The sequence below is a fragment of the Patagioenas fasciata genome, chromosome 9, assembly GCF_037038585.1.
Source record: "Patagioenas fasciata isolate bPatFas1 chromosome 9, bPatFas1.hap1, whole genome shotgun sequence".
In the NCBI taxonomy this organism is placed as follows: Eukaryota; Metazoa; Chordata; class Aves; order Columbiformes; family Columbidae; genus Patagioenas; species Patagioenas fasciata.
Window position 1 is genome coordinate 23,971,137 of NC_092528.1, and position 15,875 is coordinate 23,987,011.

General features: G+C 41.6%; 1 protein-coding gene across 1 annotated transcript in view; it reads left to right on the forward strand.

The window, feature by feature from the left end:
* Positions 1 to 15,875, forward strand: part of ATP13A4 (ATPase 13A4) — a 41,159-nt gene that overhangs the window by 9,499 nt on the left and 15,785 nt on the right. The window contains exons 4-17 of the mRNA XM_071812298.1: positions 681 to 818; positions 3,087 to 3,157; positions 3,249 to 3,329; positions 4,165 to 4,234; positions 5,035 to 5,169; positions 5,592 to 5,664; positions 6,308 to 6,439; positions 7,651 to 7,821; positions 8,256 to 8,413; positions 11,656 to 11,844; positions 12,162 to 12,223; positions 12,933 to 13,083; positions 14,456 to 14,542; positions 15,239 to 15,392. Of these exons, the coding sequence (XP_071668399.1) occupies positions 681 to 818; positions 3,087 to 3,157; positions 3,249 to 3,329; positions 4,165 to 4,234; positions 5,035 to 5,169; positions 5,592 to 5,664; positions 6,308 to 6,439; positions 7,651 to 7,821; positions 8,256 to 8,413; positions 11,656 to 11,844; positions 12,162 to 12,223; positions 12,933 to 13,083; positions 14,456 to 14,542; positions 15,239 to 15,392 (1,672 nt within the window). The remainder of the gene's footprint in view (positions 1 to 680; positions 819 to 3,086; positions 3,158 to 3,248; positions 3,330 to 4,164; positions 4,235 to 5,034; positions 5,170 to 5,591; positions 5,665 to 6,307; positions 6,440 to 7,650; positions 7,822 to 8,255; positions 8,414 to 11,655; positions 11,845 to 12,161; positions 12,224 to 12,932; positions 13,084 to 14,455; positions 14,543 to 15,238; positions 15,393 to 15,875) is intronic.

Consider the following 15,875-nt stretch of genomic DNA (forward strand, 5'->3'; position numbering starts at 1 on the left):
TGCCTGGCTGCTCAAACTGCTCACACGCTGGACATGATATATGTCAGTCTCATAGTTGCCTTTAACGCATGAGGTTCAGTGTTCAGGACTGAAACTTAACATGAGGGTACTTATTACAGTAGTTGCTCTAATCTCTCTCAGGCAGTTGCAATGTTGAATTTATTTTATAAAAAATAGCAAAGATCATGAACCCAATTTGTGCCAAAAGCTTGTCTAAGGTACCATAAGGGATGAATGATGCTAACACACTTGTTCCAATGAAGCGTTAACACAGGAATGACTGTGGAAAGATATTGGCACTAAACATGCATTTTGCAGTACAGTGCTATGTTCCTTTTGATCTTTTCTTTACAGCCTGGTCACTGCATCTCAGATTGTCCTGTGCTGTTTGCCTGGCCTACATCATGACCTGAGTGTTCACGTTCCATCCTTATCACCCGGGGACCAGACCTGCGCTCAGTGAATTATTTGCAGTACTCACATTTTGACAGGACTGTGGTTCTGCTCCTGTTCTGCTGATTTATCTATCAGTCACAGGTGCTGGGTGGCCTCTCTTGGTTAATTCTTTACAAAAGCTGGAATGGTGCTCTAGAAAGGCCTGCTATAATTATTCACTCCAAGGTGATAGTTTGGTCTGATTTTGAGGGAAATTGTGACATTTCTCTTTTATATTCATTTAGGATGAGTATCAGATTTATTCTCGTAAGACTGTGACATGGATCTCTGTGTCTGCACTTATCAAAAGTAGATCGGATTATCCAACCACTGCTGAGGAAGACTCACTCTTCAGCAAAGCCATAACGAAGCCAAGTCTGCAAGTAAGTAAAGTGTTCCCCGCAGCATCTGGGAGATGATAGCAAATCTCAGCCACGCTTCATAGAGTGAAAGTGAGCTGTGAAACATATCCAGCTAAGAAACTTGCAGCTTGATGAACACAGCGAGCAGTGGAAAAACAAGCTGGAGATGTTAGAGAATCGTACTCACCTCTGTAAAAATCCTCACTTAGTCTGAGGTGGATTTTGCAAAAAGGATTCTCATTGCTCCTGAGAGAAGACCTACATTATAGGTAGGAGAGCTTCAAGACACTGAGGTCGGCAGTGGAGAGTCAGAGTTCCAAATAAAAAACTCATTTCTGGCATAGGAATCAAGGAACTTAAGGGTGGCTGTGTGTCTGAAGGGAGACTGTGAGGAACTGAAAATCACAGCTCTCACAGTGACATGAAAACAGGGATGAAAGCAGCTGAGGGGGAAGAGAACAGGAAGGTGCCTCTGCAGAGCTGCATCAGTATTTCCAGAAATGTTTCATCAAGAAGGGTCTGAAGAGCATTTTACTTTCTTACCTTTGTATGCACCAATTCCTGCTTTAAAGTACCTTTGCTAGAGTTGAGTCTTGCACTGTTGACTGTTCCTGCAAAAATGTGTCCTGGGCTCTGCCAGTTCCATAGCCTTGAGATCCCAGTGAGGTACTGGGAAGAAGGCAGATGATTAGTTGATCCAAGCAGATCACAAGGTCCCCCATGAGCTGGGTAAACATAATTATCCCCATTCTAGAACCAGACAGTTCACTTATATCTCTTCCTTAGCATTACACATTAAATTGATGTGAGCAATAGGAATGCAATTGTACATTTGCTAATAACTGTCTTTTGATTATAGGTACTAGATGACTGCACTGGGAAACCCATAAGAGAGCTATTTTCTCTTCTAGAAAATGGATTTCTAACTTGTTAGCATTTTTAATATCTACAGCAATTTTTAGTGGATATTTTCATTATAAACCTAAACTTAGCTGAGCAAAGCTGTTGCTATTACTGCTGTTTTGTGTGGGCATATGTTAATGTACGTAAGAAAGTTTAGTGCCAGCTACTTTAATCAACTGGCACAGTATGAAGGGGAAGACTGGTTTGTAACATTCTTCACATAATTGAATTAGTAACATAAAAAAGCCCAGTATAGCCTCAATTAATAAGCCCTTTGAGCACCACTTTCCTATCAGTCAAAATATCTAGATAGAAAAGAACAGATTTCAAAGCAGCACAGAGCAAACAGTTTAATCCTTCACTAGCAATTTAGAAGCCCCCACTTATAAGGCAATTATAAAAACTTTTCACCATTTAAGCTACCTATGTCCACAGAGCAATGTGTAGTGCCCAAGAGCTGTCCAAGGACCTGTTCCAGCTGAGTCCCTCATTTCCCGCTTCAGTTTTTAGCATAGCAAATATTGCAGTTCCTATTGCATGAAATCCTAACTACAGACCTCTTGTTAGGTTAATGACTGTAGTTACAGCTCCATTTTGAGTCAATGCATGAGCTGAGCGTATATTTCATTAGCCTATAATAATGTTTATTGCACTGGGTCGGGAGAGTCCCCTAGAGCTGATTTCTTTATTATGTATGTATATAGGTGTATGGCTTTGCCTTCCTCCAGCTGATATGAAGCGCCATTATCACTAATAGGTTTCACTATTGCGCAGGGCAGGACAGACTCCTTTTGCAAGTTATAAATGGCAGCGTGTGTTCCTAATGCATAACTGCTCTGCAAGGGCCCAGCGTTAGCAGTGACTCAGGACATATCCTGGGATGGCCTTTCTTGTTTGCTGGCATGTCTGTTCAGCTGAAGGACTCAGCACCACACCTGCAAACTGCCCAAAGTCCCCTGCTTTCCGCAAAGCCAGTCAGAAGATAAGAGGATTGCTGACTGAAGACAGGCTTTGACAGCTGCCTGCGTACCCACCACTGCATCAGTGATCCCTTCATTCTCTGAAATGAGAGTGAGGACTGTATTCTTTGCTTCACAAAATGAAGAGGGAAGAATGCTGCCTTGTACTTCCTTGACCTGAAGATCTGTAAAGCTCACTGGAACCTGTGGTGGGGAATCTCACCCCACAACATAACTAGGGAGTTAGTAAATACAGTCTTGCCTTTCCTTCCTCCCTGCCCCCCGTGTAATTAGCTTTACCTGTGCTTGACCGCGGTGAGGATGCCTAGCTGAGATCTGTGAGCAGGCCTGGGAGTATTTTTCTTTGCTATATAATATATATTGTTATCCCTGTATTTTTTGTTTTTTTTTTTTTTTTTTTTTTCAGGTGAGGAGTATTCAAGTACAAAAAATCCGCTATGTCTGGAATATCTGTGCAAAACAGTTCCAGAAGGTTGGGTGAGTTCAATGCCCTGGTTACACAGTCTCTGTGGAAGTCAAGCTTTTCTGTGAATAATGGCCTAAGGAAAACACTCCCTTTATATTTTAGAGCCCTAGAAGATCACCACACTTGCTCAGCTATACATGCCAAATTTGGTTCTGGTCTCACCTGCGATGAACAGAATGTCAGGTACACACTTAAAACGTATGGAAATGAAAGAAATGTAAATTCACTGCTGTTGGTTCAATTTCCTTGAGTTTCTTGTGTATCCATTAATATGCACGTAATTTTAAATGAAATAACCATACATGAAAAATGGAATGAATAGGGCTAGAGAATGTTTTATATTCCTTGTCAGCATTTTTTGAATGTCTCAGTATTTATCACTGTTATTGTTCTCAATCAGGAAATAATCATGTCCCGTAACTAACTATAAGCAGTTCTTTTTTGGAATAAGAGAAATTGTCTGTGTGACAGTGCAGATCAGTTGTGTGTGTGCTTCTTCACAGGGGCTCTATGTAATTGTTTTGAACTTCTAAATCTATTAGTTCTGGTGGTTGAACTTATTCTCACAAACTCTTGTATCATTAGACCATTTACACAAAAGGTATTCCTGAAACTGCTAAATAAAGAAATGATCTTCAGTTGATTGAATTCTGAAAATCCAGCTCCTGACCTTAGCTCATGTTGAATCTTACATTCAAATCACCCTTAACTTTACACAAAATAATTTGGTTTTATATAATTTAGTTTTAGGTTCAGAATTCCTTTGTTTATGCTGTTTCAAAGGAATTTTTGCATAATGGAAACATTTGCCTAAAAGGCTGTGTTACATCTTTTATCTGTTTAAGTCCATTTCACTGGTACAGTCACCTTTTCTGACATAAGCACTGTAGGGGCATTTAATTTTTTAACTTTTTCTTGGAGAAAGATCCTCGCAGCCTTTAAACTGGGTTCGATACAAGATCTCAGGACTATTGAAAGCTGCAGCTTCTTGTAAGTAATGTATCTTTATTCCATACAGGAGAGTTATATGTGGGCCAAACACTATTGATGTTCCAGTTATCCCTATTTGGAAACTACTTGTCAAAGAGGTTAAGTATTTCTGTTGCTTTTATTCTAGGCTGCTTGGGGAGGCAGAGTGTGCTTATAGAATACCATGGATTCTATGTCTAAATTAGCTTCTGAGTACTCACTCATCAAGCACATTTCTTCTTCGAATCCTTTTTAATGAAATTACCATAAATTCATGTAGTCTCCGTAGTTCCTTGTCATCCATCTCTGTGCCTGGATGGCTGCTTGGTGTTTGTATGTCCTGGGACATCATTCTGTTGGCCTTACAGGGGTCAGGGAATGTTTACAAGTTGCACTGGACATCAAACCTTACAGTCAAAGGGTGTCTCTTAATCAGCAGAGGTGAACAGCGGTGGCTGATATGTGCCTACAGCTGCAGAGAGATCCAGTGAGCTCTGGTACAGCACCATGTAAAGCACCGATATCTTTTTCAGGCAGGAACTGGCTGTATGTGGCCTGAACAGTGTTTGTGGAGGCGTGCTTGTGATATGTGAGCTCCATCCTCACAGTATGACCTGCTTTTCTCTCACCTTTGTTATATTTCTTGTAAAGAAGCAAGAAAAACAAGGCTTGGGCTGAGCCATACACATCCCAAATAACATTCCTATTGGTCCAGATTATTTGGCCCTTCTGTCAGATGGAGATGGTCCAATCTGATTAGACTGAAGCCACTGCTAACAAAATCAGAAAGGGAGTTGGGAGACACAACATTAAGTTAATAGCTTTTAGTCCAGCCCATTTCTAACAGGATTGACTGGGTGGGTATACTGGAGCCATTTAAATGTGGCCAGGTCTTGAGTATTTCTCTTTCTCCAAACAGGTCTTAAATCCATTTTACGTGTTCCAGCTGTTCAGTGTGTGTCTGTGGTTTGCTGAAGAATACATGGAGTATGCCATTGCCATCATAATCATGTCTCTCCTCTCGATTTTTTTGACAGTATATGATCTTAGGCAGGTGAGACACCTCACCTTTTTCCACAGGGAAATTTTATTTCTAATGTCTGAGAAAAGCCAGGATATTACAACATGTACATGTACAGTGCTCTGAGAATTACTCAGAGGTTTAGTCTCGTGACATTGTGTAGTAGCAGGTGCAATGGCCTGGCCTCCTAGTCATAATGATCTCTGTGTGGTTCTTCACCCACATCCTCCCTTCCCCGTTCCAGTGCTTTGCTTTGTAACCTTTTGCTACACCTTCTCCATAATTAGGGCGGGGAGTTTCTTTCTCTGTATGATTGCACAGTTGCTGGCAGGGCCAGACCTGACTTTATGAGGTCTCTCTTAACCACAAATAACAAAAGGGAATAATTGTTAGTGGATTAATTGCATCACGTAAGAAAAATGTAACACTTTCTTGTGTTCTCCTTTAATTTATAGCAATCAATTAAACTGCACAGACTGGTTGAGTCTCATAACAACATGATGGTCACTGTCTGCAGAAATAAGGAAGGTGACTCCTCTACACTTCTTTCTCCAATGTGTTTAGTTTCTCTAGCAATTTATATTAAACCCAAGAATGTGTAGTATTAAATTCCTTCTAGATCAGTTTCCTCTTCTGTCTCTCAGCTTGATTAACTAGCTTCGTCATGTTGGGTTAATTTGACCCAGAAGCACATTGTGGCACATTGATTGTATTTATAACTGTTTGAGTGCAGCCTTAGCAAAAAATTATCAGGAAAACCATGTTCTTCAAGGAGTGCTGATGAAGCCAACCACTTAACCATTAAGTGGCTGTGAGTCTACGTAATTGCTTCATGCAGATCCTGTTCATTGCCATGGTATTTAGAGCACAATCCAGAAAGACAGAGTCAAACTAAGTAATGTAGATCCAAGCTTCTTCAGTTAGGTTAGTGCGTTGGAACAATAACCATTGGTTGGGCTTCTGGGGAGATAAGAGGGAATTCTGCAGTTCAAATATGCCTAGGCTTTTCTAAATATTGGAGGTTGCATTCTTAGGTCCTACTTGTGGTCCTTTATTTATCAATCATTATAAAGAAGTGACAGTCTATTCAGCAGATAGTTCCTTGTATTTTTTTCCCTTTACTGCAGAGAAATATTTGAAGCACAAAGTTTGCATTACGTGTCACCTGCAGGTTTCCAAGAGCTGGAATCACACCATCTTGTTCCTGGAGATGTGCTGGTTTTGAAAGAGGGCAAAACCCTATTGCCTTGTGATGCCATTCTGATCAGCGGGCAGTGTGTTGTAAATGAAAGCATGCTGACAGGTACAGCTCATCCCTCCCAGGTTCACCATCAAAACATCATCATCGCCCTGTGGCTTCAGCCAGTGACACAGGACATATGGTGCTAGGTGTAACTCGAGATAGTCCATAACTAGCCTAGAAGGGGTTTCTTTTGGGTGTTTGCAATAATAAAGGCTGAATTGGAGTTAGCCCCAGCTTATCTAAATAGACAAGGTGGACTTAGGAAGGGCAGTTCATCCTTTTCTTCCTTTCTGGGGTACAGAATTTAGGAAGAGATCCTCTAATTAGAAAGGAAAGAGTGCACAGTGAAGAGGAATGAGTAGGACAGGAGAAGAAACAGTAGATATGGAGAAAAGCTGTTCCCATGCAGGGCCCCCATTCTGCTCAGGCTCTGAGGGTTTCTCTTGGTCACTCTGAGTGTCTTGTCACTGATGACCGCAACATCTCCAACCTGCTGAAGTGTCTGTCTAGCTGTCCAGATAGTTAACTCCACATTCATGTGATAGCAGTGGAGGACACATGAGGTGGAAGAGTTCACTGCAAAGCAGCATTTTTGGTGCAGGAGATGTTAATGTAATACTTCTGTTTCTTGTCTTTAAATTTGGTCTTGGTCTGAATCAAACTGAAATGCGTAGTTCTGAATTTTCATGTAAATGAGAAATTCCAGAAACCCCTTTCATTTAGAAGGCTTCAGCTGTCAGGAGATATTTTTTCTGCTTCACTTTAGTGTACCTGCTCTGACAGAAACAGGATATTTGTCAGCTGTCAAGCAATGGGTTGAAAGCTGTCCTTTTTACTAGAAAGGAGAAATAGGGAATCTCATGTTTAGTCTGCCAAAGGGAATACTGTAGTGACCTGCACATGAGGTTCAAACTTGGTAAACAACTTGAGACCATCAAGTGGAGTCAGGCAACACCAGTTCAGGTCTCTTTTAAAGTCTGTGTATCTGCAAAGAGGGTTTGGAGTCCTTGGGCTGCTTTCAGTTCTCTGACTTACATGAGGCAGTTGTACCGATGCAAATGAGAGCTTTTCTCTGGCAGAGTCTCTTGGTTTGCTAGGTTTCAAACTCTTGTTCACTCTGAAAATGTCACAAAATAAAAGTAACATTTCTCTAAACTAGTAAATACCTTTAACTTACCATCTAGATGTCTAGCTACTGTACTAATTTGGAAGTCAGTAGACTGATTTTAAGGTATCATGCAGTTTTATTCATCTGAGCTAATTTTCCCTAGGGGAAAGTATTCCAGTAACAAAGACCCACTTACCCCAAGCTGATAATTGCAAGCCCTGGAGAATGCACTGTGCAGAGGATTACAAGAAACATGTCCTCTTCTGTGGAACAGAGGTCATACAGACCAAGGCAGATGACAGAGGAGCAGTGAAAGCTGTGGTGCTGCGGACTGGTCAGTCAACACTTCAGTTTGCTTTTCCTTTCATGCTTTTTCTTACTGGAACAGTCTGACTTAATGCGCCCAGACATGAAGTGAAAGGCATTAATTCAAATTCGCAACAGTCAGATGGAGAACCGATATCCTGGGCTGGGCTAAGCTATTATGCATTGTTCTCGTTTGCTTGGCATAACTGTTGCAAAAACCACTAGCATATGATTACGAAGAAGAATTTTACTTTGCTTCTGAGACATTGAAAAAATCTTCCTCCTGAAGACAAAAATAACTTTTTTCTATATTCTGCAAAGTAGGTCACATACATTGAAATGAAAGATCTGGGCCTCCTTTCTTAAATTACAGAAATCATGAGTAATTTTAAAGCCCTCCATTTTTTATTGAGAATTTTTGGGAATGTTCTCCCTTGGAATCATTTTAGTTTGTCTTTCCAGGTTTCAATACAGCCAAAGGGGATCTGGTGAGGTCCATTCTCTACCCTAAACCCATGAACTTCAAGCTGTACAGAGATGCCCTCCGGTTCCTGATGTGTCTCATAGCATTTGCAGCCATTGGAATGATCTACGCAGTGTGTGTCTTTGTACTTAATGGGGTAAGTTACTAAGTGCAGGAGAAATAGTCACACACAGTTTCAAGAGACCTGAAACCTGAGTGGCTTCATGTACACTTATATATAAAAATATAGTTCTTGTCACTCTCCTTTTTGCCTTAGTATATGAGGCTGTTTTACAATGTAATTCAGTTTGTGATGATGCACAAGCTCTCATACATTCAATTCCAAGGTGCCAAAACCAGCTCTTTCCCAATGGTAATTTCTTCTGAGGTCTTAGCAAATCCTATGCAAGAACTGCATGTCTTATCAGCAGCCTTCTGTATGCTGTCTACCTCTGTGTTACCTGCCCTGTGCTTGCTGTGCTTGCTGGTATGTGTAATTAACAATGCATGTAATTAGCATAGTGCTTTCTAGAGCTGTGGAAATGGGAGATTCCAAGACCATAGCACTCTGCAAGGGGCTTTTACAGAGTTTTTGTGGCATTTTTTGTCCATTCCTAGAAAAATCACATGAGTTAAATGGGACACAGACTGATGTGTCGTGACAAGGCAGCTTTCTAAAAACTTCAGTTTAGATCAAAGACCCATCTATCCCTGTCCACTGTCTCTGAGAGTAATTAGTATCAAATATTCATGGAAACTGGTTAGGAAGTAGGGCAAGTATAGAACAATTCTTCCCTGATATAGTCTTCTGACTTCTTGTAGAAAAAGGTTTAACAGTTCCGAAAACTGTCTTTTATATCTAGATGATCTGGCTTTAATAGCCACTGGAAATCTCCCAGAGTGTGATTCAAGGTATTTCTGAATTCATTTGTGCCTTGGACTTGACAACACCTGTGGCAATGATTCCCACAGTTTCATTATGTACTGTGTAAAAATGTTTTTAAAGCTGCTATCTAAATCACTGAAGACACTGTAGATTTTTGTTTTAGAGAAGTAGGAAATAGCTTTCTACTTGATATTTCCTGTACTATTCATGATTTAGAGATCATCTGCCACCCCTTCAGCCACCTTTCTTCCATGTTACAGGGCCCTGGACAGGTCAGGTATCAACACAGATCCCTGAAATTTACTGATATCATGTAGAACTCCTTCTGCTTTTTTTTTTCATATCTTTGTATAGTCATTTGCAGGGTGGTGGAAAGGGAGATAACCTTCACTTAGTTATAACTCAGCTTAATATCCTTGAGATCTTTTGAGAAATAACTTTTGCAAAGCCAACTATCCTGTATCAGTTGAGTCACCCACATCTCCACTGATTTTTTACAGAGTACTCCAGGAGGCTTGTGGAGTATTAATTCCCTCTGTGAAGACCATGTTAGCTCTTCTCTAATGTGCCATATACACCAAGGGTTGATTAATTCTGTGTGGTAATTTTAATCAAATTTCTCAATGTAGAACTAGGACTTAGTGTGTTAGGAAGCAGCAGGGGCCAGCTGTTCCCTAGGGGAAGGCAAGCCAGGAGCTGAGGGTGAGCAGAGCCCAGGCAGTGCCCTCACCGACCAGGGCACAGTCACACAGGACCTGAACACGGCGGGCAGAGCTGTGTCCTGGGAACAGCCCATCAGTAGTCCCAGGCAAGGCAAAGTGGTAAATAATCCGGGCAGACCAGTCAAAAGCAGAAAGAGATGAGGACAGGAGACAAGGCAACATGTGTCTAAAGGTGTCCATCGAGGAGACAGTGCTAGAGGCAGATACACCTACAACATGGCGCAGACAAGGACTGGAGGCTCAGGCCTGAGCTTAACTGGAGCTCCAGAACCCATAAGCAGGTGGAGCTGAGGCTAGTAAAGTTAATTAAGACCTCTTAGTGCACCTAGGGCCCTGCCATATTGGTTTCAAAGTCTCTGAAGGGTTCACCTGAAGCCCTTTTAAAAACAGTTTGCTCATTCTCATGCATCAAGGTCAGTGTAAGAAATAGTTGTACACTGTAAACAGTAGCTCTGCAATTTTTAAAGCCTAATTGCTTTAGAACTTATTCAAAAACTTTCAGGAAATCATTTCATGCCTTGATAATTATCTGCCTATGTCAAGTCAAAGTCCTGAGTTGCAAGGTTGATTCTGCAATTCAGCTTTTGAATAATTTTTCTCCTTTGCAATAATCTATGGTCAGTTGTCTTAGAAGATTAATTCCCCTTGGTATATCAAAGGAATTGTGTTTAAGAACACACCTTGGTGTCTGCTTTGCCATTTTCCTTTTTTTTTCTGTTTGGCTTCACCCTTGTAATATGTAAAATACACGCTGATGTTATCACAGCAGCTGAAACTGTCTTGTCAGACTGTTCTCTGGTGTAAGACTCAGTCACATGATACACTAAACGCTCTCCTGTGAGAGTGTTTATCTAAAGGTGATAAGTGCTTCATTCTCGCATAAAATATATGAACAATATTATCAAACTGGTGCATTCTGTGGTCTGAAAGAATATCAATAAAGGGAGAATGAGAACATGATGGAAATTCATCACATCAAATGCAACATGATTTATGGTCAAAGTCCCAAGCTCAGAAGCAGTAATAATAGAGCTCTAATGACAGTTTGCAGATCCTTCTGAACTGCAAATTGGCTTTAGTTTGCAGTGTCTCAGTTCTCGGACCCTAATTTGAAATGCATTCAATCCTTTAGCAGTAATATCAACTGCGAAGAATAACAGTGTTGACATTCAGCATAGTGGCAGTTTTACACTGACCTCTAAGCTCCCAAATTCAAGATCACTTTTAGAAATGTAACTTTTACTTACATGCCTTTTCCTGCAGGTAAAAGCAATTTCCTTTCACAACTCCTAGAACATAAGGTCAGAAGAAATCATTAGCTCATGCATTCTGCCCTCCTTTTCAGCACCATCCCATATGTCTCACCTTTCACCTTAACATCAAGTCCGGAGCTGTGCCTGTAGGCAGTTGGATGAATGCCCATATAAATGGCAGATTCTTGTGCGCTACATCATGGGAAACTGGGCTTGACTGAGGGTGCAATAGCCTAACTGGCATGTTTGAACTCATGCTGTGGGGGAGGCTGTAAGCTCTACCCAGCAGGTTTGTTGGCATGGAGAATGAAGGCCTGGAGGCTGCTCTTTAGCAGTGGTGTAGCCTTAAAGCCTTTGGTTAAATCAAAGCAATTAATTTCTTAGGGAGATGAATACGTGATGGACCATAGGCAGAAAACACCACAGCGTGAAGCACCTGTAGCGGAAAGGTGGAGGGATGAAGAGGGCTGCACTCTGACAATCCAAGCAGCACTCCTTGCCACCCTCTTGTTGATAACTGCCTTTGGTTTCATGTCAGGAGGAGACAGGAGAAGTGGTGAAGAAGGCTTTGGATGTTATCACAATTGCTGTCCCCCCGGCTCTGCCAGCTGCCTTGACAACAGGGATCATTTATACCCAGCGGAGGCTGAAGAAAAAGGGCATCTTCTGCATCAGCCCACAAAGGATCAACATGTGCGGACAGCTGAACCTCATCTGCTTTGACAAAGTAACTGCAATGTGGTGGTTACTCTCTTAGTAGTAATGGGAGCTATGCTAGTGGTGGGAAAGTGTGGGTTTTGATCAAGCACTTCCATCATACTATGGAAACACACTGACCACTCTTGTATACTTAAGTTTGTGTTCTCTAAAAAGACACTGTTGCAAACTGTTGTTTTTCTTGGAATCTAGGAACTGGCTGGTAGCACTTTTGCTCTGCACTGTGTTGGCATATTCTGAACAGTAACTTCTTGAAATAAGTCTTGCTTTTTATTCCTCTTGGAGCTCTCATGTGGGAAGTTAATGTAAATGTACATTTTAACTTAGACTGGCACCTTAACAGAAGATGGCCTGGATCTTTGGGGCTTGCTGCCCTCTGAAAGAAACTGGTAAGGCTCCTTGACACACCAATGGCATTTAAATTTGGTGGGATAACGACTGGATTCTCCTCATACAGTTATGAACAAATCTGAAAGACAATGTCAAAACAGCAGTTTGAAGTTCCCTGTGTTTAGATTTCCAATATTATTTCTGTAGCCTCTGTAAAATGAGTTTGTTGCCTTATCCCAGGGGTCGTGCTCCACATGAAATGATACAGCTGCTGTCATCAGCATTTGGCACAGCACGTCCAGGCAGCATAGGCTGCGCTAGACATGCCAGGTTAGATCTCAAAGCTGCAGTGGTGCCACAACCAACCCTTTGTGACAGAAAATCACCATTACCCCTGAGGTTGCCACTCATTTCCTTCAGTGCCCATGTTTTTGCCCATTTACATTTCCAGAAATGAGCATGCACAGAAATGCTTAAACTTATCCTCACAGCTCGAGCCCTTACACAAGCTGCAAGGAAGGTATTTTATAATAATCTGTTCCTCTGTCCATCCCAGTGGATTCCTTAACTATGCAGAATACCCACGTTCTGAGCAAGTGTATCCCGGCCTTTAACAGCTGTGTGAGAAATAGCTCCCCAGAAATATGCTTGTGGTCTGACCACAGGATAGGGCCTTAACAGCCCCCTGACTTAAGATTTTTTTTTTCTGTTAGTTGTATGTTGTTTGGTGTTCTCTGATGGTAATTTTTATGTTTTCTCTTGTGTTAGCTTCCAGGACGTTCACAGCTTTCCTGCAGACCACAGCCTGCCTTGGGGCCCAGTGTTCAGAGCAATGGCGGTCTGTCATTCATTAATTGTTTGGGAGGGCAAGATCCAAGGAGACCCACTGGATGTGAAAATGTTTGAAGCCACTAACTGGGTAAAGCTGTGATTTGCTGTTACGCAAATAGCGGTGGGGAGTTTTGGTGTTCTTGCAAGGGAGAAAGGTCCTAAGCCCTGCCATGCAAATAGCCACTTCTCACACAGAAGGTAAACAGTTGAAACCCAGAGAGACAGCGCTTGTGCAGGCTTTTGGAGAAATATTCCTTGTTTCTGCCTAGAGCTTTCACCTACTAAATACTTTGCTCATTTGACTGGAAGTGGTGGATATCATGTGAACCCCACTGGATTATCAGTTCTGACTGTGGCTTCTGCCAGATAACAGGCATTCCCAGATATGACATAAATGCAGATTGAGACTGCTTTTATAGAGCAGGTAACAGACCTCAGCAAACTTTGAACTAAATACAAGATTTTGACCTTTGTTAGAACTCTGTCAATGTGAAGATACTTCCACCATCAGGTTTTAAAGCCCGTGCCTCTATGAAAGTGTTCAGTCTCTGTCCCATGACCTACAAACAGCCACCAACATTACTATTTACACTCTGATCAGTTACAGGGATAAAGTGGGGGGAATTGGCATTTATGAATACTAAAAGTCTGCAAGTTTGAGATGGATAAGAGGAAAACAGCAAATAATTACCTGGTGGAAGGTACATCCACAAGCCATTGCTGATGCAAGATAAGAGACTCAGGGCAGGATTAGCCAGTTACGTGGGTGACAACACCCGTACTTAACACCTGTCTGGTTTGCATCTGAAAAATATGTAAACCAGCCAAGTTTCAAGGAATAAATTATCCAGTAATGACAGGAGTTAGAGGGTGTTTTTCCCCAGGGGCATCACTTTGCCATCTCAGCCTTAGGCAGACACCCATCGAAGTTATAAATTAAACAGGAATAATCCTGTTAAATAATTCCTGTGAAACATGAATAATAGTGTGCCCTTTGACACCATGAAATATTTTTGTTCCTCACAGTCACGTTGTGATGATTGAAAAACCCAGCTGATTTGTGCAGTACTTCAAGTAGCAGAGGATTGTGCTTTCTACATTAATACAAACTCTTATTTATTATTTTCCCATTGAGTCTATGTTATATCTAAAGATTTTTGCGTATCTAAATGAGTTGTAATGAATAAAGGATTTACTGTCAGTGAAAGGACATAATTTATTTGTCATGCAAGAGTACAGCAGTATTTTAGTGAAGGTGATGAAACTCTGGATTTGATTGCCAAAGGAAGCACGGGGATTTCCATTACTAGAGCTTTTTAGTGTGAGATCAGGCAGATTCCCCTCAGGAATGGATAAGATACCTTCTTTTGAGAGAAGGAAAAGCTCTAAATGATTCCCCGAGGTTCCTTTTAGCTCTGCTGGTGCTGTGACCTGAAAGATTTTTGTCTTTCTATACATAGGTGATAGATGATTCCAGCGGACACCAGATTGACGGTCATGGATCCACACATGCCATGGTTGTTAGACCTGGGCCTAAAGCCAGCAGTGTAAGCTACTTGCAAGATTCGCATTCATGATCAAGTTAAATTGTCAGTATAAGAGGTACCTCATGGTAGAGAAACATTTGGTTGTCAGTGGCCAGGACAGCTCTTCCACGCTTCTTTCTTGTACTGCCTGCAGAGAGATTGACTTGCTCTCTCTGATTAAAAAGAGATGCCTTGGGGAGCCTGCAGCTCACACCAGAAACAGGGGGATGCTGGATAACATTTTGTCCATCTCAAGAATTTGCCTGTCCTGGTGGTTCTAGACTCAATCCAAGCTCAGCCGAGCGGTGAAGATCTCTAAAAGCACTTGGGAGTGCAGTGGAGTCTGGTAACTGATGTCAGACCATTACTGCTGATAGACACAAAAGCGGGTTCTTTCAGACATCCATTTTGCCTTTGCAAGACCAGTGTAAGATCTAACAGAGTCTTGTTAAAGAAACAGGACTGGTGAGTTCCTTTCAGTAATTACATGTAATAGTCTGCTAAAACTGTCAGTGAACTTTTCCTACTGCTTAAGCTAAATATTTCTGTACAAATTTCACCTCCTCTTTATATACCAGCCCTTTCTGTCCCACTGTGACAAATTAACCTCTTATACATGGTTAGCTTCTTACCATTGCCCAAAGGACAGACCTAAAATCCTTTAGCCTGAGTTTAAAATCCTTGCTGCAGTATCTAATCCACTTGCTTTTCTCCTAGGCCCCAGTGGAAGGAGTTACCATTTTACATCAGTTTCCATTTTCTTCAGCTTTGCAGAGAATGTCTGTCATTGCCCAGGAAATTGGTGGTGAACAACAGGTCTTCACAAAAGGGGCTCCAGAAACGGTAGCCATGTTATGTAGAGCAGAAACGGGTAAGTAACATTTATAAATGATTCCTAGAAACACATTTGTATAAGTGACTTTTGATGGTGCAGTGAAGTGGAAGGTCCAAATGGGATTTCTGGGTCTAAGACTTTATCAGCCTGAAAAGTCAGAGTCTCTCTGTTGTGCTCTAAGGCTAAGGCTGGGCTCTTATACAGCCCTTCTCAGCAAAGAAGGACTGCTGAGAGATAAAAGCAAGTACCAACTCTTGTACAACGTGTGCAGTCTCTGCCAGAATAGATATTTGAAAAAGTTGTCTACTGATCCAGTATACACCAAAAAAAGTGTTCTTTTTTTCTCCAAGCTTTGGGAGGGCAGGTCTAAGAGCACAGCTCCTTCGTGACACACTGGAAGAAGCTAAGTCTTTGCAGGATAGTTTAGGATCCTAAGTGCAAAGTGACAGAGGAGAGGCAATGATTTTCTTGTCAAGTGAAGTTCAGTCTAGCAGCTTTCCTTGGTGTCCTTGGCCTGTT